The following is a 22984-nucleotide window of genomic DNA, read 5'->3' as shown; positions in this document are numbered from 1 at the left end:
AGTTGAAATTTGGATTTATTGTTTCCACAAGCAGTATAACTTTCAATATGTATACACCTATAATGGTAAGCACACCTAACTTTGGGAACAGATTCCGACACGATTCTCGAGGTTTGGCACCACAAATAATTCTGATAGCTTTATTCTGTAGTATTAATAATGTGCTTAGGTTGGCTTGAGTTGTTGCACCCCATATTTCTACAGCATGGTTTAAATTTGATGAGAATAGGGCATGATAGGCAGTTTTTAGTACACACATGCCGTTACAATATTTGCTAATCATATTTATAGGAAACACATTCTTCGACAGCTTACATGCTAAGGAATCGATATGCATGTCCCGTTTGAGGCTGTCCTGGATTGTAATTCCGAAGAACTTTGTCCATTTTTCCTTATTTACAATATCATTTTCTATGTATAATTTCATGTCAAATTCTATTTGTTTCCGTATGTTAAATTCCATCATTGCAGTCTTTGAAGCACTTACACCTGCCTAATATCGTGTGGGGCCCCCGCGAGGACGCAGAAGTGCCGCGGCACGACGTGGGATGCACTCGACTAACTGGAGGGAGTGGACACCACGAACCGTGCACGGCTGTCCATGAATCCGTAGGAGTGCGACGAGATGGATTCTCTTCTGACAGCACGTTGCCAGACATCCCGGATATGCTCAATAATGTTCATGTCTGGGGAGTTTGGTGGGCGGCGGTAGTGTTTAAACTCAGAAGAGTGTTCCTGGAGCCACTCTGTAGCAATTCTGGACGTGTGGGGTGTCGCATTGACCCGCTGGAATTGCCCACGTCCATGGATGCAGGTGATCAGACAGGATGCTTACGTACTTGTCACCTGCGAGAACTGTATCTAGGCGTATCAGGGATCCCATATCACTCCAAGAGCTACACGCCCCTCACCACTACAGAGTCTCCAGCAGCTTGAACAGTCCCCTGCTGGCGTGCAGGGTCGTTGGATTCATGAGGTTGTTTCCATACCCGTACACATCTGTCCGATCGATACAATTTGAAAAGAGACTCGTCCCAGCAGGCAACACGTTTCCGGTCATCAACAGTCCAATGTCGGCGTTGAGGGGCCCAGGCGACGCATAAAGCTTTGTGTCGTGCAGTCATCGAGGGTACACGAGTGGGACTTCTGCTCCGAAAGCGCATATCGATGATGTTTCGTCGAACGGTTCGCACGCTGCCACTTGTTCGTGGCCCAGCACTGAAACCTGCAGCAATTTTCGGAAGGGTCGCACTTATGTCAGGTTGGGCGATTCTCTTCAGTCGTCGTTGGTCCCGTTCTTGTAGGATCTTTTTCTGGCCACAGCGATGTCGGGAGACCTGATGTTTTGCCGGATACCTGATATTCACGGTATACTCGTGAAATGGTCGTAAGGGAAGATCCCCACTTCATCGCTACGTCGGAGATCCTGTGTCCCATCTCTCATGCGGGGACTATAATTCCACGTTCAAACTCACGTAAATCTCGATAACCTGCCATTGTAGCAGCAGTAAACGATCCAACAGCTGCGCCAGACAGTCGTTGTCTTCCATAGGCGTTGCCGACCGCAGCGCCGTATTCTGGTTGTCTGTGTGTCCCTTTGAATGCGCACGCCTGTGTCAGTTTGTTTGCCGCTTCGGTGTATGTCAGGCCCGTAGTATGGGATCGGTACCACGACGCCTCTGTCCTCGGAGACGACCGCTGCACTGCCGTTTGCTATTAAAAAGACGCCGAATGCATGTCACGAAAAAGGACTTTGGCGGGTAACGTAACTCTGTCTTCAGTTATTAAAATTACCAATCAAAATTTGCGAATATGAGATGAAGGGAAGGACGTCATGCCAGAAAAGTTAAAAACGCTGTAACTTTGTGGCACCACTTTACTTCTCTCACAACCAATTAGCGTCAGAAGCAACCACCACCTTATACGCATGTATTACGAAAATTTGCACGGCATGTGTCACGAGAGACGCCCGGGGGCGCCGCCGTCGTACCCCCCCCCCCCCCCCCCCCCCCTTCACGGACACCACCCGAGTTTAAGTTGCACGAACAACGTGGCCATCTGATCAACCGACCCGGATCAGGAGAGCCACCGCAGCACATTTCAGTTACCACTGTCTATACTTTTACAAATAAATTCGTAATACTTTGTCAGCATGAACAGGAAGGAATCACGATTCACACTCGTAGCAGTGCAAGTTCAAAAACATAACAAAGTAACTTCTTTTTACATGTAAACTAAGAAAAAAATATTGAATTTAATTGATGAAAGGAGACAATATAAAAATGCAGTAAATGAAGCAGGCAAAAGGGAATACAAACGTCTCAGAAATGAGATCCAAAGGAAGTGCAAAATGGTTAAGCAGGGATGGCTAGAGCACAAATGTAGAGGCTTATTTCACTAGCGGTAAGATAGATACTGCCTACAGGAAAATTAAACAGACCTTTGGAGAAAAGAGAACCACTTGTACAAATATCAAGAGCTCATATGACCCAGTTCTAAACAAAGAAGGGAAAGCAGAAAGGTGGAAGGGGTATATAGAGGGTCTATACAAGGTTGATGTACTTGAGGACAATATTATGGAAATAGAAGAGGATGTAGATGAAGATGAAATAGGAGATACGATACTGCATGAAGAGTTTGACAGAGCACTGAAAGACCCGAGTCGAAACAAGGCCGTGGGAGTAGACAGCATTCCATTAGAACTACTAGCGGCCTTGGGACAGACAGTCCTGACAAAACTCTACCATCTGGTGAGCAACATGTATGAGACCAGCGAAATACCCTCAGGCTTCAAGAAGAATATAATAATTCCAATCCCAAAGAAAGCAGGTGTTGACAGATGTCAAAATTACAGAACTATGAGTTTAATAAGTCACAGCTGCAAAATACTAACGCGAATTCTTTACAGACCTCGGCGAAGATGAGTTTGGATTCCGCAGAAATGTTGGAACACGTGAGGCAATACTGACCCCACGACTTATCTTAGATATTTCGCTGCGCCAAGTCACAACCAGACTGTTGTATTCCAACTGTACGTAGACCTCTGGCTACACGCTACAGATCAGTCTGTCACCAAAGCCAGATTTTTGCTGCCGATTCAAGCTGTGATCATATGCCCCGGCTTAACAATAGTACAGGAAATCGCGAGATGCCATAGGACGTGCTACTGGGTATTTGAGGTACCGGTGTGTACAGCAATGTAGACGACCACCTCTCCAAGGTCTCGCTGTATGGTGGTACAACACGCAATGTGTGTTCTTCATGAGCAGTAAAAAGGGCGGAAATGCTGTTTATGTTGATCTCTGTTCCAATTTTCTGTACAGGTCCAAAACTCTCGGTACTTAGGTGATGCAAAACTGTTTTTGATGCGTATATTTCGCCGTGTTCGGTGAAGCTTGGCATGTTTGTCAAGCTTAGATCGTGCTTAACGTGTGTGCGGAAAATTTGACAAGATGGCGGACGTTGGTTGTGTCGATGATACGCAGCGCATGTTTAGTGAAAATTGCTTTATTACGATTTATCACACTGTATTGTGAGTTTCCACAACTGTGGAATATACGATCGAGGACAAAAACAAAATAGCACTGACAATTATCAAAATGATAGAGGTATCACATCTTTCCCAGCCATATACTAGGTAGCAAGGGTTTATGAACAAAACCGATGTTTTACGTATAACATACAAGAGTGAGTGCCATGACATAAAATAAATCGAAGTCCTTCGGTTCTTCCGCGTCAGAGGACAAAGTAGAAGAGAATAATTTTGCGCGTACAATACTTGGCGCTTTTTTTTTCTTTTTTTCAGTGTGAGGACGAAGTTACTAACGGGTCACTGTCGTTTACGGCTTTTCGTGTGTGTGTATTTCTCTCTCATTTTTAACCATTCCCTGTACCAGGGTCTCGTTCTTTAAACATTGTTCCAGAGTCCTGTTACAAATACTGTATCTGCACTTTCAGCCATTCCCGCAAGTGCCAAAATGCAGAATACACAAAAAAGCGTCTGCTTCAAAACTAAGGTTAAATTGACAAACTTTCTTGGCACGTGTATAGGCTTGTTTGACACGTGCGTGGCTAGATAAGAGCGAATGTGACGCACGAATTTCCTCTTTTACGCTGCGCGTAACGCGTTTTTGAGAGTTTTATTGCCCATTCGAAGAAAGCTGATTTCGTCATCGGGTTCTGATAATAATAGGCCCGTTTAGCTGATTTTGATGTGTAAATCTCTCATTTTAAGCCATTTCCTGGACCAGTGACATTCTTCTTCTTTCTTTCTTTCTCCTTCTTCTTCTTCTTCTTCTTCTTTTTCTTCAAACATAGCACCAACGTCAATACCAGGATGGCTTTGTCTGCATTTATCGCTATTCTCATTACTGTCAAAATGGCAGAATTTTATACGAGGGCTGTTCAAAAATTAAGGTGACTTTTCAAATTGCGCGGACAACGTACATCCGGTTATCGATCTTTTTGTTTTGTTATGTTGGTACACACGTCCCGAACATACGTTCACAGTTTCAAGTTTGTTTTTGACAGATAGAAAGGTTAGACGTGTTTTAGTGTGCTCGACTATTTCCGATTATTACAAAAAATGGAGCAGAGAATTTGTATAATCAATTTTTTTATGAAAAATGGAATCAAGTGGTCTAAAAAACTTCAGATGTTGACAGTGGCATACGGTGAGTCTGCTCTAAGTGAAAAAAAAAGTTTACAAGTGGTACAAGCTTTTCCAAGATGGCCGAGATGCCACTGACGAACCTCGCTCTGGCCACCTCAGCACATCAACAACAGATGATAACGTCGAAGCTGTGAAGAAAATTGTTTTGGAAGATAGTCGAATTACCGTAAGACAAGCTGCTGAGGATGTTGGCATATCGGTCGGCTCGTGTCATGCAGTTGTTTTTTGGATATTTTGGGCATGAGACAAGTGTTAACGAAGTTTGTTTCGAAACTTCTCAATTTTGTTCAGAAAAACCGTCGTTTGAGCATCGTTCAGGAGCTCTTGACTTGCGATAATGATGATCCTGATTTGCTGAAATGGGTCGTACCTGGTGACGAAACATGGGTTTACTGTTGTGACGTCGAAACCAAAGCCAAGTCGTCCCAATGGAAAAGCATCCAGGAGAGGCAAGGCCGAACAAAGCACGCCAAATCCGGTCAAATGTCAAAGTTCTGCTGCTCACTGTTTTTTTTTTTCCAATCACAGTGGCGTAGTGCATCGTGAATTTTTGCCTCAAGGTCGCACGGTCAATGGGTATTACCTTGACGTCCGGAACTGACGAAAAACAATTCACCGCTTTTGCACCACGATAGTGCACCTGTTCATTCATCGTTGCTTCTGGGAGATTTTTTGGCCAAAAACAACACGACAGTCATTCCTCAGCCACGATATTCACCGGATTTGGTTCCCTGCGACCTTTTTCCTGTTCCCAAAACTGAAGAGACCTATAAAAGGACGAAGATTTTCAACGATTGAGGAAATAAAAATTGCACTGCTGGAAGTACTCAAGGCTGTACCACAAAGTTCTTATGAGAAGTGCTTCGAGGATTGGAAGAAGCGCTGCCACAAGTGTATTGTATCAAAGGGGATTACTCTGAAGGGGACAGCATGAATACTGATGAATAAATAAGTGTTTTTTCATAAAAATATAACGTCGCCTTACTTTTTGAACACACCTCGTCTGTCGGTATCGCACTTTCAGGCACTGTAGCTCAACAAACCTAGAAAAACAGGACTATCTTGGATAGATCTATAACGCACTGTAGCACCGAAACCGCATATTTGCGTGATAAGCATGTATAAATACGAAATCCACCAAATACAGCACTACCTATCTGGTCTATGCGGGACTATAACTTCGGAAAATGTGAAAGTGAGATTGCGCTGTACGGTGTGCTTTTGTTCTACAGTCTGGGCAGAGGACACGTCATAGCTTCAACCAATCAGAACATAGAATGAGAGTACATTACACGTTATGTAATCAGCCAATCATATCATCTCATTCTCAACGCGCGTACACACAATCGACGAAAAAAATTGTTAAAACTGAAACACAAATAAAGTGGATAGTCCAGTGTACTGTACAAAACGTACAGTACCTAGCAAAATGCTGCTGTAACATACCTGTAATGTCGAGGAAACTGAAGGCGTCGGTTTCCCCAAAAAGGCAGTGAGTTGTAGTCGCGACTTGTGCTTGCAACATTCTTCAAAAGACTTCCTGTTTCTTAATTCCGCTGGAAGGGTAAATTGTACCCGCTTCAACAAAAAAGTGATGTAATATTTATTTTTGGTTATGTACTCGGCAGAACATACCCTCAGCTAGGTAACCCTGGAAATATTTGGTCTCTCTGTCGTTTTGTGGAATGGCACCTCTGGAGTCCCACTTCATTCTCTCCACGTTCTGTGTGTGGACGGAACGCTCTTACGTATCTGTAAGGTTCAGACTATGGTTCACTCTGACCTGCTGAAAACCTACAGTGCCGACTAGAGTGTTGTATTAACTGAAGCAGTCACTAACGATCGTCGTTCCAGAGAGGATCTTTCCTTTTATTATTCTGAACCACTCTTACTTCATCAGAAATTCAGTGGGCTCAAGGAAGCGTTTTTTAGCTCGGCCCTCCCTGAATTCCACCGACAGTTTCCTGAGATTTGACGGCCATTGGTGAGTCCTTTTTCGAAATTTCGCTGCGCCAAGTCACAACCAGACTGTTGTATTCCAACTGTACGTAGACCTCTGGCTACACGCTACAGATCAGTCTGTCACCAAAGCCAGATTTTTGCTGCCGATTCAAGCTGTGATCATATGCCCCGGCTTAACAATAGTACAGGAAATCGCGAGAAATTCGGAAAATACAGCCAAAAAGAGCTTAATCGCGCCCCTGCAAATCGCGACCTATTCGTAGAACAGCCAAGTACGTGTAACAACAAAAAATACAAAAGTCACAGCTTCACTGCCAGTAATGTAACCCAAGATCACTGAACCCTCCTAGAATTGACGATTGCAGTTGGCACCAACGTGGTTCCCGTCAACACTCTTAGCAGTATGATCGTCAGTATACGGTGTAAAACAGGACATTTTGTATGTAGCAAACCGATGGAGACCTTATAATTGTAATTAATTAGTGCGTAAACTATAAATTATGAGTTCCTTCGAATAAAATAAGAATAGTAAAATTTAAGATGGTTAGTAGTAATGTCCGTCGAGCAGTCTAAGGCGCTACAGTCATGGACTGTTCGGCTGGTCCCGGCGGAGGTCCGAGTCCTCCCTCGGGCATGGGTGTGTGTGTGTTTGTCCTTAGGATAATTTAGGTTAAGTAGTATGTAAGCTTAGGGACTGATGACCTTAGCAGTTAAGCCCTATAAGATTTCACACACATTTGAACGTTTTAGTAATGTCAGTGTCATGTGTCCCACCCACCCCCCCCCCCCCCTCGTCACCGTCCCCCTTTAATGTTCTAGGATTAAGTTCTGTTATTATGTCCAAGCCGTGACACACCCTCGGGAATCGCGAAATCAAAATCATTATACAGGGTGCGTCAAAAAACTGTATACACACTTTGAAGCGTCATAGAAAATTTATTTCCCGGCCTACAATGTTAAATTTCTGAAAACTTAAAGTCCAATTGGAAAAATAAATGTACTTTTGCAAATGTGATTAATGTTCAAACTAGTGGCCTTCAGCATCAATACATTTCTGAGTACGAGTCACCACTGACTCTGTACATTGTACCAAAGTGTCCAAAGAGATTTCTGCGCACACCGCCTGAATCTCATTCCAAAGTGTGTCCAGGTTACTTGGTTTACGTTTGTACACCTCATCTTTTACTGTGTCCCGTAAGAAGGAATCCAGCGGCGTGAGGTGTGGAGAGCGTGCAGGAAACTGGATTGGTCCCCTGCGTCCTATCCACTGGCCTGGCACATCGTGATCCAGGTATGCTCGTACGTCCCTATGATAGTGCGGCGGGGCGCCATCTTGTTGGAAATAAAACTCATCATTACCGTATAATGCACGAATGGCAGGGAACATGGAGTCAGCAAGCATTGTTAGGTACGTTTCTCCAGTAACAGTACCTTCAAAGTGGAAAGGCCCAATGAGTCCCCTTGCAGACAAACCACACCACACATTTACACCAGGCAAATTCACAGCCTTTTCAACTGTAATGTGAGGATTATCTTCAGCCCAGTACACACAACTGTGGCTATTGACAGCTCCATTGAGTTTGTATTGGACTTCATCCGACCAAATTATGCTACCCATAAATCCCGGTTCACGTCTCACCATCTCCTGAACCCATCACAAAATTCTAACCTTCTATCTGGATCGTCGTCACTTAGCTGTTGCAGCAGCCTCGGAATGTACACACGAAACTTGCCTTTCTTCAGAATGCGTTGCACATTACCAGCACTTACATTACTCTCACGTGCCGCTTGCCTCGAAGATTTTTGAGGTGAACGCTGAAACAGTTGCGAGACCGCAGTTGTGGGGAATCATCACTTGTAGCTGTACGAGGTCGCCCTGATCGACCTTTATGCACATCACACACTGTTCCACGAATTTCGAATTTCTCTTGTAGACGTGTAATTGTTAACCTTGGAGGTGGTTCTGTACCATAGTCACTTCTCCACTGTCTTCGAACCGCAGCTACATTCTCAAACTTCCAGTACCACTTAATTATCTGCTTCCGCGCTTCGAAGCTCAAACGCACGTCCGCCATGTTGCAGGTAGTTCCTTGCCACTGCTGCCACCTGTTGAAGAAACATAACATTACTTTCTCAAATATATTAAACCTTGTAGAACGGGAAATAAATTCACTATAACAGTTCAAAGTGTGTATACATTTTGTTGACGCACCCTGTATATTCGGGATGGGAAAGATTTCTACATACAAGAGTAGCAATGTGATTGCTTCATTGGTGACCGTTTCACATGTCGTCTTATACATTTTTTTGACGCACCCTGTATATTCGGGATGAAAAAGATTTCTACATACAAGAGTAGCAATGTGATTGCTTCGTTGGTGACCGTTTAACATGTCTTCTTACGTCCCAGGCTAATCACATGACGGAAAAAAGCGGAACCAAAATTATATAAGAAGCCACAGCTCTAGTTATTTCTGTAGCTGCTGTATGTGTATTAATTTGTGTGTGCGGGCGAGACGAAACAGTCACTTTGCCATTGCCTGGTCGGTTCACGTCTTCTGTGCTCGCTGTAATTGGCCAACTGGATCACGTGTCCTGTGCTCAGATTGCGTCAACAAAGCCAGGCAATCTAGACGCCACGCTTTGCGATGCTGTTGTGCCGTACTGATGGATTTACTTGCTCATCGCGCAAATGTGCGGTTTCAGCGCTGCAGCGCATTGAAGGCCAATCCGAGAGACGTCATTGTCTTTTCGGCGTGTTGTGCTACAATGCCTCAAAATCCGATACGGGCTTGCTTGGCAAATCCGTAGTCAGATAACGATTTTGTCAAACACATTTGATCGTTTGCGGGGGCCTTAGCCGCGACATTCTGGTCTTGCACTCGACTGAAAAAACCGACCGAAAGAAAAAATCGACGGGTAAAATATTCAAATGTGTGTGAAATCTTATGGGACTCAACTGCTAAGGTCATCAGTCCCCAAGCTTACACACTACTTAAGCTACATTATCCTAAGGACAAACACACACACACCCATGCCCGAGGGAGGACCCGAATCTCCACCGGGACCAGCTGCACAGTCCATGACTGCAGCGCCTTCGACCGATCGGCTAATCCAGCGCGGCCGACTGGCAAAGTGGTGGTTAAAACCAGTAGATTGTCCCATCACGAATTCCATAATGTTTGAAGTGAAGTGCGGTGTCATACCTTACGTAAATGGTGCCTAGGGTGTTTTGTTTGTATGTTTCAATTCTAGTTGTTGTTTATAATATGTTGTCACCGATATTTCCTGGCAGATCTAAACTGTGGATCAAGTCGTGACTGCAACCTGGGACCTCCACTTTCTTCGAGCAGGTGTTGTGCTTGCTGAGCTATCCGAGCGTGACTCGCGACTTGCCTTCACAGCTTCAGTTCCGATAGTAGCTCTTTACCTGTGTACCTCGTGTTGTTCATTTCGTGTGGGTGGTGGCTCAGATTAGTACGTTTACTGTGGTAGAGTCACCAAAGTATCCCCAATAGCTGACAGCACTGTTGGCAGCTTTCAGTTGTAGAGTGCCAACAGGTGCAGGTGAGACAATAATCGACTACAGAGGTGTGGCGTCGTTGGCGGGGAGAGGTAGCCTATAGGGAACGCGTTAAGTGACTGCTCGAAGTACCGGGTGATCAAAAAGTCGGTATAAATTTGAAACTTAATCAACCACGGAATAATGTAGATAGAGAGGTAAAAATTGACACACATGCTTGGAATGACATGGGGTTTCATTAGAACAAAAAAAAAACGAAGTTCACAAAATGTCCGACAGATGGCGCTGGACAGCGAAACGTCAGTGACTGCGCATGACAATCGTGTATAAAAGGAGCTGTAATGAGAGTCTGAGAATCAGATGCGCCAGCAGTAGCAGCGTGTTGCCGTTACCTGAAAAGGCGCTTTTAGTGAAGCTGTATTATCAGAACGGGGAATGTGCTAGTTCAGCGTTACGATCCTATCGCCATAGGAAGGGGATTCGAACGGGCACCTGTTACCTGGCGAAGCGGAGGGCATTTGCGGTGTGGGCGTTTCAAAAGATGCCGGAAGATGACGATTGGTTGAGTTACTAAAATGTAGACTTTCACGGCCGGAAATATCATGTCCAGTATAATTATTCGTTTAGAGGAGACGCAAGTACTAGCGGCCACAAGCGGGTATTACGAAAGGCTCTACAGGGAGGCAATCGAAATCGCTAAACACCCAAATAATTTCAACCGAAAGGAGGAGGGCGTGAAATTAAACGGTATATGGATGCCGGTGTTGAGGAAGATGTGTACCACCCGTCCACTACTGGGTGATGGCAACGGCGACGGACAGCGGCCAATTGCACTGACGTTTCCAAAACACGTGACGTCACGCCGCGGCGCGGGAGCGCGCGGACACTGAATTTAGCGGCAGTCAGTAGCGAGTCAGCGGGTGTGTTGGACCTTCCATCGAGCTATGGACCAAAAATGGTTCAGATGGCTCTGAGCACTGTGGGACTTAACATCTGTGGTCATCAGTCCCCTAGAACTTAGAACTACTTAAACCTAACTAACCTAAGGACATCACACACATCCAAGCCCGAGGCAGGATTCGAACCTGCGACCGTAGCGGTCACGGGGTTCCAGACTGAAGCGCCTAGAACCGCACGGCCACACCGGCCGGCCAGCTACGGACCCCCTTGAAGATGTCTCCCGCAGTCGGAGACGAAACGTTGGGAATCGACACAGAATTCATCAACCGACCACGGCATAACATCCCGGATAATTATAATGGACATGATTGGTTGAGTAACGTGTTGTGGACCGACGAAGCTCATTTCACGCTCCGAGGGTCTGTCAATGCCCACAACTGCAGAATTTGGGCTACCGAAAATCCTAGAACTGTCGTGGAAACTCCACTGCACGACGAGAAAGTCACGGTATGGGTTGGATTTACCACATCTAACATTATCGGGCCTTTTTTCTTCGAGGATATGCGTGATTCTGGTTTTGAAACTGCTACCGTGACGGGTGAGAGGTACGCCGATATGTTACAGAATCGCAACATCCCCAGCCTGGCTGATAAACACCTGAAGAACGTACGATGTTTATACAGGATGGCGCTCCACCCCATATTGCTAGACGCGTGAAAGATCTCTTGCGCGCGTGGTTTGGTGATGATCGTGTGCTCAGCCGCCACTTTCGTCATGCTTGGCCTCCCAGGTCCCCAGACCTCAGTCCGTGCGATTATTGGCTTTGGGGTTACCCGAAGTCGCAAGTGTGTCGTGGTCGACCGACATCTCTAGGGATGCTGAAAGACAACATCTGACGCCAATGCCTCACCATAAATCCAGACATGCTTTACAGTGCTGTTCACAACTTTATTGCCGGCCGAAGTGGCCGTGCGGTTAAAGGCGCTGCAGTCTGGAACCGCAAGACCGCTACGGTCGCAGGTTCGAATCCTGCCTCGGGCATGGATGTTTGTGATGTCCTTAGGTTAGTTAGGTTTAACTAGTTCTAAGTTCTAGGGGACTAATGACCTCAGCAGTTGAGTCCCATAGTGCTCAGAGCCATTTTTTGAACAACTTTATTCCTCGACTACAGCTATTGTTGAGGAATGATGGTGAACATATTGACCATTTCCTATAAAGAACATCATCTTTGCTTTGTCTTATTTTGTTATGCTAATTATTGCTATTCTGATCAGATGAAGCGCCATCTGTCGGAAATTTTTTGAACTTTTGTATTTTTTTGGTTCTAATAAAACCCCATGGCATTCCAAGCATGTGTGTCAATTTGTACCTCCCTATCTACATTATTCCGTGATTTATTCAGTTTCAAATTTATTATAGACTTTTTGATCACCCGGTAGATGCGCGAAGCAGCTGAGGCGAGCTCTTAGCAGCTGTAGAGCCAAAACATTATGACCACCTGCTTTGTCTGTCTGTGGAATGCAGTACATCACTGATTCTGCGTGCCAGGGTCCGACAGCTTATTGGTAGGTTTGTGGCTGTAGATGTTCATGCACAGGTCACGTGATTCGCACAAATAATGGGCTGCAGATTTGTGCCGGCCGAAGTGGCCGTGCGGTTAAAGGCGCTGCAGTCTGGAACCGCAAGACCGCTACGGTCGCAGGTTCGAATCCTGCCTCGGGCATGGATGTTTGTGATGTCTTTAGGTTAGTTAGGTTTAACTAGTTCTAAGTTCTAGGGGACTAATGACCTCAGCAGTTGAGTCCCATAGTGCTCAGAGCCATTTTTTTGCAGATTTGTGTGCGCGGTGGTGGTGCCTAATAGTGACAAAAACACGTAGGATTTCCATCACGCGAATTTGGTCAGCGAGACATTAATGTGAGCTATAATGCTCCTCAAATTCCTGTTCCACGGTTCTGGCTCCGAGATGCGGACAACTATACTGCAGAAAGATAACACCGCCATTGGGGAAGACATCTAGCGTGAAGGGATGCAGGTGGTTTGCATTTGTCAGAGTGCCTTTGATTACTGCCACAGGTGCTGAGCAAATGCGGGAGAATGTCTCCCAGAGCATAACGCTGGTCCTACCAGCCCGCGTCCGTGGTGCGCTGCACATTCTGAGCCGCCGTTCACCTCGATGGCGGCATTTGTGGACATGACCGTTGTTTACCAAAAATGTGATTCACCCGAAGAGCTGACACGTTTCATCGATCGTCAGTCGAACCCCGACGGTCCCGCGGCCACTGCACATGTGCACTACTGACCATTAAAATAGCTACACCACGAAGATGACGTGCTACAGACGCGAAATTTAACCGACAGGAAGAAGATGCTGTGATATGCAAATGATGAGCTTTGCAGAGCATTCACACAAGGTTGGCGCCGGTGGCGACACCTACAACGAGCTGGCATGAAGAAAGTTTCCAACCAATTTCTCATACACAAACAGCAGTTGACCGGCGTTGCCTGGTGAAACGTTGTTGTGATGCCTCGAGTAAGGAGGAGAAATGCGTACCATCACGTTTCCGACTTTGATAAAGGTCGGATTGTAGCCTATCGCGATTGTGGTTTATCGTATCACGACATTGCTGCTCGCATTGGTCGAGATCCGATCACTGTTAGCAGAATAAGGAATCGGTGGGTTCAGGAGGGTAATACAGAACGCCGTGATAGATCCCAACGGCCTCGTATCACTAGCAGTCGAGATGACAGGCATCTTATCCGCATGGCTGTAACGGATCATGCAGCCACGTCTCGATCCCTGAGTCAACAGTTGGGGAAGTTTGGAAGACAACAACCATATGCACGAACAGTTCCACGACGTTTGCAGCAGGATGGACTATCAGCTCGGAGACCGTGGCTGCAGTTACCCTTGACGTTGCATCACAGACAGGAGCGCCTGCGATGGTGTACTCGACGACGAACCTGGGTGCACGAATGGCAAAACGTCATTTTTTCGGATGGATCCAGGTTCTGTTTACAGCATCATGATGGTCGCATCCGTGTTTGGCGACATTGCGGTGAACGCACATTGGAAGCGTGTATTCGTCATCGCCATACTGGTGTATCACCCGGCGTGATGGTATGGGGTGCCATTGGTTACACGTCTCGGTCACCTCTTGTTCGGATTGACGGCACTTTGAACAGTGGGCGTTACATTTCAGATGTGTTACGACCCGTGGCTCTACCCTCCATTCGATCCCTGCGAAACCCTACATTTCAGCAGGATAATGCACGACCGAATGTAGCAGGTCCTGTATGGGCCTTTCTGGATACAAAAAATGTTCAACTGCTGCCCTGGCCTGCACATTCTCCAGATCTCTCACCTATTGAAAACGTGTGGTCAATGGTGGCCGAGCAAGTGGCTCATCACAATATGCCAGTCACTACTCTTAATGAACTGAACTGTATCGTGTTGAAGCTGCATGGGCACCTGTACCTGTACACGCTATTCCAGCTGTGTTTCACTCAATGCCCAGGCGTATCAAGGTCGTTATTACGGCCAGAAGTGGTTCTTCTGGGTATTGATTTCTCAGGATCTATGCACCGAAATTGCGTGAAAATGTAATCACATCTCAGTTCTAGTATAATATATTTGTCCAATGAATACCAGTTTATCATATGTATTTCTTCTTGGTGTAGCAATTTTAATGGCCAGAAGTGTAATTGACAATGTTGTCGGGTTAAAGTGCGAACACGTACGGATGGTCTGCTGCGTAACATCGTGATCGATAATGCACGATGAAACACTCGTGTGTGCACCGACATTGTGCTCGTTTGGCCGAGACGCCACAGCTCACCACCTATCCTGCCCACGTTCTCTGATGAGTAGTGGATGTCCAACCGTTTAGTGCCTAGTGCTAGTTTCACTGTCCTTCTACCTCTTTCTGTAGATGCTCGAGACAGTGGCGTGTAAACATTTGATCAGCTTATCCATTTTCGAGATACTCTTTCACAGGCACTGCGTAGTAGTAATCTACCCTTTATCAGAGTCACTTATCTGAATGGCTTTCCCCATTTGCAACCCGTATCTTCTCTACGTGTCTGCCCCACTTGTATACTTTTGTTACCACATCGTATGCCCACAACGCCACCAGGCAGCAACGGATGTCGCGGTGGTCAGTGGTCGTAATCGTTTGACTCGTAAGTGTTGTAGGAACAGTGGAGGTGACAATCCGTTGGCAGCAATGATCTCATGGACGGGGTTGCCGTGACGAACTGTGCTGTAATGTAGCGGAGGTCTGGGTTATGTCGGAAGCCGATTGTTCGTCCGAGTTAGCGAACCTGTCGAATGTCTCGCCAGAAAATTCTGTTTCTGTTAAGTAATATAATAATAATAATAATATCACATCACAGCCAAGGCAGATTAAGCGTGGAATATATCAAGCAAACGCATTAAGTCCTTTCTGGTTCTGCCTTGCTCTGAACCCACTATCCAACATGCTAAATAATACAAATTATGGATATAATATTACTAGAACATACCAACACAAAATCATACATTTGCTATACATGGATGATCTAAAACTACTGGCAGCAACAAATCAACAACTCAACCAATTACTAAAGATAACAGAAGTATTCAGCAATGATATAAATATGGCTTTCGGAACAGATAAATGTAAGAAAAATAGCATAGTCAAAGGAAAACACACTAAACAAGAAGATTACTTATTGGATAACCACAGTGACTGCATAGAAGTGAGGGAAAAAACAGATGCCTATAAATATCTAAGATACAGGCAAAAAATAGGAATAGATAATACAAATATTAAAGAAGAACTAAAAGAAAAATATAGACAAAGACTAACAAAAATACTGAAAACAGAATTGACAGCAAGAAACAAGACAAAAGCTATAAATACTTATGCTATACCAATATCTACCTACTCATTTGCAGTAGTGAAATGGAGTAACACAGACCTAGAAGCACTCAATACACTTACACGATCACAATGCCACAAATATAGAATACATCACATACATTCAGCAACAGAAAGATTCACATTAAGCAGAACGAAAGGAGGAAGGGGATTTATCGACATAATAAACCTACATTATGGACAGGTAGACAATTTAAGAAAATTCTTTATAGAACGAGCAGAAACTAGAAACATACACAAAGCAATCACTCATATAAATACATCAGCTACACCTTTGCAATTTCATAACCACTTCTACAATCCTTTAGATCACATAACATCAACAGATACAAAGAAAGTAAATTGGAAAAAGAAAACACTATATGGCAAGCACCTGTATCATCTAACACAGCCACACATTGATCAAGACGCATCCAACACTTGACTAAGAAAAGGCAATATATACAGTGAGATGGAAGGATTCATGATTGCAATACAGGGTCAAACAATAAACACCAGATATTACAGCAAGCATATATTAAAGATCCCAATACCACAACAGATAAATGCAGACTTTGCAAACAACAAATAGAAACAGTAGATCACATCACAAGTGGATGTACAATGCTAGCAAATACAGAATACCCTAGAAGACATGACAATGTAGCAAAAATAATACATCAACAGCTTGCCTTACAACATAAACTTATAAAACAACACGTTCCCACATACAAGTATGCACCACAAAATGTACTGGAGAATGATGAATACAAATTATACTGGAACAGAACCATTATAACAGATAAAACAACACCACACGACAAACCTGACATCATACTCACCAATAAAAAGAAGAAATTAACACAACTAATCGAAATATCCATACCCAATACAACAAATATACAGAAGAAAACAGGAGAAAAAATTGAAAATTAGATCCAACTGGCTGAGGAAGTCAAGGACATGTGGCATCAGGATAAAGTTGACATTATACCAATTATACATCAACTACAGGAGTCATACCACACAATATCCACTAGTACATCAACGCAATACAGCTGCATCCAAACTTATATATAGAACTACAGAAATCTGTAATTATTGATGTTCAATTACCCGAACGTTCCTAAATGCAATGTAACATATACCGTACAGTTAAAAGGAAGTCACGCTTGATCGAGGTCCGTGTCACTTTCCATTTTTAACCATATATAACATCTGAGAAAGGAAAGAAATAATAATAGCTTTATTCAACATCGAATGGTACACTGCACACGTACAAAGAAACAGTAATGATTGAAGTATTTGTACAATACACAAGACACATTCTTCTGAATACGTCATTAATTTACAACAAAATTACAATAAGATGTTTACTGATTTCTATTCACATAATTTCGCGAAGCATTTGTTGTTCTTCGTGTAAGTAAGTATGGTACTCTTCTAATGTGTAGAAAGGGTGTTTTACTAAAAGTTTCTTAAGCTGGTGTTTCAATTTAACTGTAGGAAGAGCCACGACTGCACTAGGCAGTGCATTAGCCAATTTTATACCTGCGTACTGAGGCCCCTTTTCGTAAAGTGCTGTTCTGTGGGTGCCAATGTAAAAACTTTATTTCTAGTATTGTACTGGTCAAAATCTGAATAAGTGTTCGGGTGCAGTCTTTTCAGAAGCAATATGGCTTTTAGAATGTATGTGTTTACAACACTTAACACCTCAGTTTTTGGAAACAAGTTGCGACAAGATTTCCTATATTTTGCTCCACAGATTATTCTCACACCCCTTTTTTGAAGAATGAGTTTGGTTGTTGCCCCCCAAATTTCAATACTGTAGTTCAAGTGAGAGGAGAAAAGAGCACGGTATGCAGTCCATAGGACTACAGTGTCTCTACAGAACTTGTTAATAGTACTGATTGCAAATATATTTTTTGACAACTTAGTTGTTAGGGAGTCAATATGTGTGTCCCATTTCAGGTTGCTTTGGATTGTTACGCCAAGGAATTTTGCACTAGACTCTTTCTTTACCAATTCGTTGACAATGTATAATTTAATTTCATTATTCAAACTACTTTTGTTAAACTCCATCAAACATGTTTTACTGGTGCTTACATTTAAGTGGCTTTCATTAAAAAACTGAACAATTTCTTTTGTCACATTATTACACTTGGCCTCTAGTTCATACACAACTCCTTTTTACACACAATGGACGTGTCATCGGCATACAAAACAATTTTTGAATTTATAGTACAGTATTTAATATCATTTACATAGATAAAGAACAGAAGGGGGCCCAACACCAAGCCCTGGGGCACGCCATATTTTATGCAAGCGATCTCTGACTTGTAGACACCACTTTCCGTTTTAAGCAGAACAAACTGTTTTCTAATGCTCACATAACACTTTATTAGGTCATAAGCAGCGCCTCTAATGCCCATGTTCCGTAGCTTGTCTAATAGGATGTCAACATTCACACAATCAAAGACTTTTTCTAGGTCTAGGTATGAAATTTGTAGTGACAGACTGACCAGTAGTGTAACGTGAGCCCTAAGTTAGATTGGAAGATGATAGTCTGATTGTGCGTTGGCAAAGCCAATGAATGTGATGGCTTTCTCTTTGTATAGGCTACTGTATTGTGTATTCCAGAGTTAAATTTATGTCGCTGGTGAAGACACTATTTTCTTACAGTGGCTATATTTTCAGATTTTCAGTACATCTACATCTACACCCATACTCCGCAAGCCACCTGACGGTGTGTGGCGGAGGGTACCTTGAGCACCTCTATGGGTTCTCCCTTCTATTCCAGTCCCGTATTCGCGGAAAGAAAGATTGTCGGTATGCCTCTGTGTGGGCTCTAATCTCTCTCATTTTCTCCTCACGGTCTCTTCGCGAGATATACGTTGGGGGGAGCAATGTACTGCTTGACTCCTCGATGAAGGTATGTTCTCGAAACTTCGACAAAAACCCGTACCGAGCTACTGAGCGTCTCTCTTGCAGAGTCTTCCACTGGAGTTTATCCATCATCTCCGTAACGTTTCCGCAATCACTAAATGATCCTGTAACGAGGTGTGCTGCTTTCTGTTGGATCTTCTCTCTCTCTTCTATCAACCCTATCTGGTTCGGATCCCACAATGTTGAGCAATATTCAAGCAGTGGACAAACAAGTTTACTGTAACCTACTTCCTTTGTTTTCGGACTGCATTTCCTTAGAATTCTTCATGTGAATGTCAGTCTGGCATCTGCTTTACCAACGATCAATTTTATATGATCATTCCATTTTAGATCACTGCTAATGCCTATTCCCAGAAAATTTATGGAATTAACTGCTTCCATTTGCCGACCTGCTATATTGTATCTAAATGATAAAGGATATTTCTTCCTATGTATTCGCAGCACATTACACTTGTCTACGTTGAGATTCAGTTGCCATTCCCTGCACCATGTGTCAATTCATTGCAGATCCTCCTGCATTTCAGTACAATTTTCCTTTGTTACAACCTCTCGATACACCACAGCATCATCCGCAAAAAGCCTCAGTGAACTTCCGATGTCATCCACAAGGTCATTTATGTATGTTGTGAATAGCAACGGTGCTACGACACTCCCCTGCGGCACACCTGAAATCACTCTTACTTCGGAAGACTTCTCACCATTGAGAATGACATGCTGCGTTCTGTTATCTAGGAACTCTTCAATCCAATCAGACAATTGGTCTGATAGTCCATATGCCCTTACTTTGACTGTGGGGAACTGTATCGAACGCCTTGAGGAAGTCAAGAAACACGGCATCTACCTGTGAACCCGTGTCTATGGCCCTCTGAGTCTCGTGGAGAAAAGCGCGAGCTGGGTTTCACACAATCGTCTTTTTTGAAACGCGTGCTGATTCCTACAGAGTAGATTTCTAGTCTCCAGAAAAGTCATTATACTCGAACATAATACCTGTTCCAAAATTCTACAACTGATGGATGTTAGAGATATAGGTCTATAGTTCTGCACATCTGTTCGACGTCCCTTCTTGAAAACGGGGATGACCTGTGCCCTTTTCCAATCTTTTGGAACGCTACGCTTTTCTACAGACCTACGGTACACCTACATCGGATGGCATTAAAAAGAACAGCATTCCTGACTCTCAGTGCCAATGGAGATCCTGTGACATCATCGGAATTTATATTGCAGTGTTTCTGTTTTTTATTATGTCAGCTGTCAGTTATTCCTTAAGGCACATATCTCTATCACATCAATGATGTGAGTGGTCTGTTGGCTCAATATCACACTATTAACTTGTCCTGAAATAGTTTCAGCCATAAGAAATGATTTCAGCGACAGTTGTCAAATAATGTTGGCATGTCGTTGCTGTTATTTGTTCCATTAACACAGTGGGAAGTAGCTGAAATCCGTGTGAGTGCGGGTTTGTAATGCTGTTTATGTTTTTTTGCAGTGTCTGCAAGCATATCCGACAGACGTCCACTCGACAGCTCGTCACCTCCCCTGGCGCCTTCCACCTCACCGTAGTCCGACTGCAGGCTCGACAGTGAAATGGCTTCAGTGTCTGAGCACAGTGGACTGTGCCACGCGGGAGAAGGCGCTGCAGTGTGGCGTACGAGCATTGACGACTTGCCTGAGGAGATACTGATAAAGATCTTCTCTCACTTGTCTTTCACTGAGCTAGTGGACGTGGTATGGAAAGTGTGCCGTCGTTGGAGAAAGCTGTCGCGAGATTTGAGGTTGTGGGCTGACAAGGAATACCATGTCGGGTAAGTAACCTGCTGGCTGTAACATTGTAAAACTGACGTGGGAACTTTGGATGTGAGCACACTGTCGGCACAACTTAGATCATTCTGCTTTTGTATTCAAAATGAGTTCCACTTTTAGAATCCTGTAAAGGAGCTAAGACCTATTTGATTTTGGTATATTTGTTAGATTGAGTGTGTTAGCTAAATTGGATAGTGTCATTTGGTGCACAGGTGCTAGTAATAAACTGTCTTCTTTTACTTCTTCGTTAGTCTTGTACCCTGTTCTGTTTGTGAACCAGGGTATACGCCATATTTTTACCTTTCTTTTCTACCCCTTGCGAGAATGTACCCATTCATTTTTTTCTTGCGCTCATTTTTCCCTGACGGAGTTTCAAAAGATTCCAAAGATCAGTGACTCTCTCTGCCGATTAAATATCTTTCTGCCCACCACCAGTTCCTATTGTGCTCTGGCGTAAAAGTCTACGATAGGGCCAGTGGTGTACTTACATGTTTAATGCAAGAAACATTTCTGTATGTTTTCCCCACATTACATTTTCATCTATCCGTACTCCTAAAAATTTAGTGACACGGGTTTTCTTTATCTTACACTGCCCAAGTTCTGTTTTTATGTGGCTCCTAGTTTGTTTTATGTCTGAAGTCTACCGAAACTCTTTCTTTGTCATTCACAATTAAAATGTTATCCATAAACAATACATTTCATCTTTCTGCGCTACTGTGACTGTCTTCTGAAGGCCAGCATCATTCATAGCTTTAACAGACAGATTGGTGTCACCAGCAAACAATATTGTACCTGCTGCTGATACATGGCTTGGCATGCCATTTATAAATATTAAGAACAGCAGTGGTGCCAGCAGGGAGTCTTGTGGCGCCCCGTATCCGACTCTTTGGTATTCTGATGAGTAAACTTTCCCTGTATCTTTACCATTTGGTGCCTGTTACAAAGATAAGATTTGAACCATTCATATGAATCCCACAACATAGCAATATAGCTCTCTCTCTCTCTCTCTCTCTCTCTCTCTCTCTCTCTCTCTCTCCCCATCTCTCTCTTTCTTTCTTTTAAAAAAAATACATAAGACATGTTGAAGACACCTCCCTATCCCCCCCCCCCCCCCCTGGTCATGATTGATTATATAATGAACTTTTCTCTGATCAGGAACTCTTTCAGGCTCTTGACGCATCAAACAGTGTGGCCTCAGGCCCTGGTTCAGTTCATCATCCAACATGTGAATGTTACTCAAACCTGGCCAGAAAGTATTTTTGCTTTTCAGGGTCAAGATAGTATCCCTATCCTTAAACCAGGCAAAATCCAGACATCCATTGACAGCTACTGACCGATTAGCCTCATCAGTGTGCTCTGAAAACTGCTCGAAAAGATGGTGGCCCGACGGTTGTTCTGGTTTCTCGAATCACTGGGCCTTTTGTCCCCCAGTTTCCAGGAGGAACAATCCTCAATTAACCGTGTGGTTAGGTTGGAAACAGCAATCTGATGGGGTGTTTCTAAATGGTGAAATCTCATTGAAGCCTTTTTTATCTCCATGAGGCATACAACACTGCCCAGCATGATCACATTTTACTTAACCTAAATGACAGGGGCTTTCAAGACGCCCTACTGATTTTTGTCGGCTTTTACTCCACTGATTTTTTCGTGTTACAGTCGGTACACCACTCAGAGTGCACGGGTCCAAAAAAATGGCAGGGCTCCATGCATTTCACAACCTGTCGTACCTCTCGTCACACTCACATTGTTTCAACTTTTGCATTTGTAACAGCTCCCAGTCTGTAGCCTTCACCAAACAACAATTTCAAGGTGTATCCACGGAGCCTCCACTTGGACCCTTTCCCGCGACCTCCAATTCTCTTCGACAAAAATGTGAGACACGCATTTGTGTCGTCCTACCGCAGTCCGTCTGGACCCAGAACTCGACTTGTGTACTTAGTGCCGGGATGTTGTTGCACAGTCTCAATTTTTGGGATTCCTCTTTGATAAAAGGCTGACACAGCTGTCCCATACTTGTTAACTAAAGAGTCGCCCGCACGCGTAAGCTTAAACCTCTCCACTTCCTCGCCCACACCTCTCGGGGAGCGAATCATCCTATTCGGCCTAACTCCGTACGTACCGGGCCACAGTTTTGACCTAACTGGATGGTGGTCACCAGGTTTATGCTTCAGGGGTACCTTCAAATTTGAAATGACTGCACCGAGTCTGTCATCGTGGAATAAGTCGAGTCACTGGCAGCAGTCCACAGCTCGTCGTATAGTGGCTGCCTCTGGGCTCCAG

The 22984-nt window shown here is 44.0% G+C and overlaps 1 protein-coding gene across 10 annotated transcripts in view; it reads left to right on the top strand.

The window, feature by feature from the left end:
* Positions 1 to 22984, top strand: part of LOC124622601 — a 113268-nt gene that overhangs the window by 10355 nt on the left and 79929 nt on the right. For 9 of the 10 annotated variants that reach the window (XR_006980658.1, XR_006980657.1, XM_047148360.1 and 6 more), the window contains exon 2: positions 20391 to 20706. Coding sequence is in view for 8 of the 10 variants with exons in the window: in XM_047148360.1 (XP_047004316.1) it covers positions 20489 to 20706 (218 nt within the window). In the remaining 2 variants the exon portion in view is untranslated. Of the gene's footprint in view, positions 1 to 20390; positions 20707 to 22984 lie in introns of those variants that run through there. The other variant, XM_047148357.1, reaches the window with a different exon arrangement.

This window comes from Schistocerca americana, chromosome 7 (assembly GCF_021461395.2).
Source record: "Schistocerca americana isolate TAMUIC-IGC-003095 chromosome 7, iqSchAmer2.1, whole genome shotgun sequence".
Taxonomy (NCBI): domain Eukaryota; kingdom Metazoa; phylum Arthropoda; class Insecta; order Orthoptera; family Acrididae; genus Schistocerca; species Schistocerca americana.
Note: the sequence above shows the minus strand (reverse complement) of the source record. Positions and strands in the feature narration are given on the sequence as shown.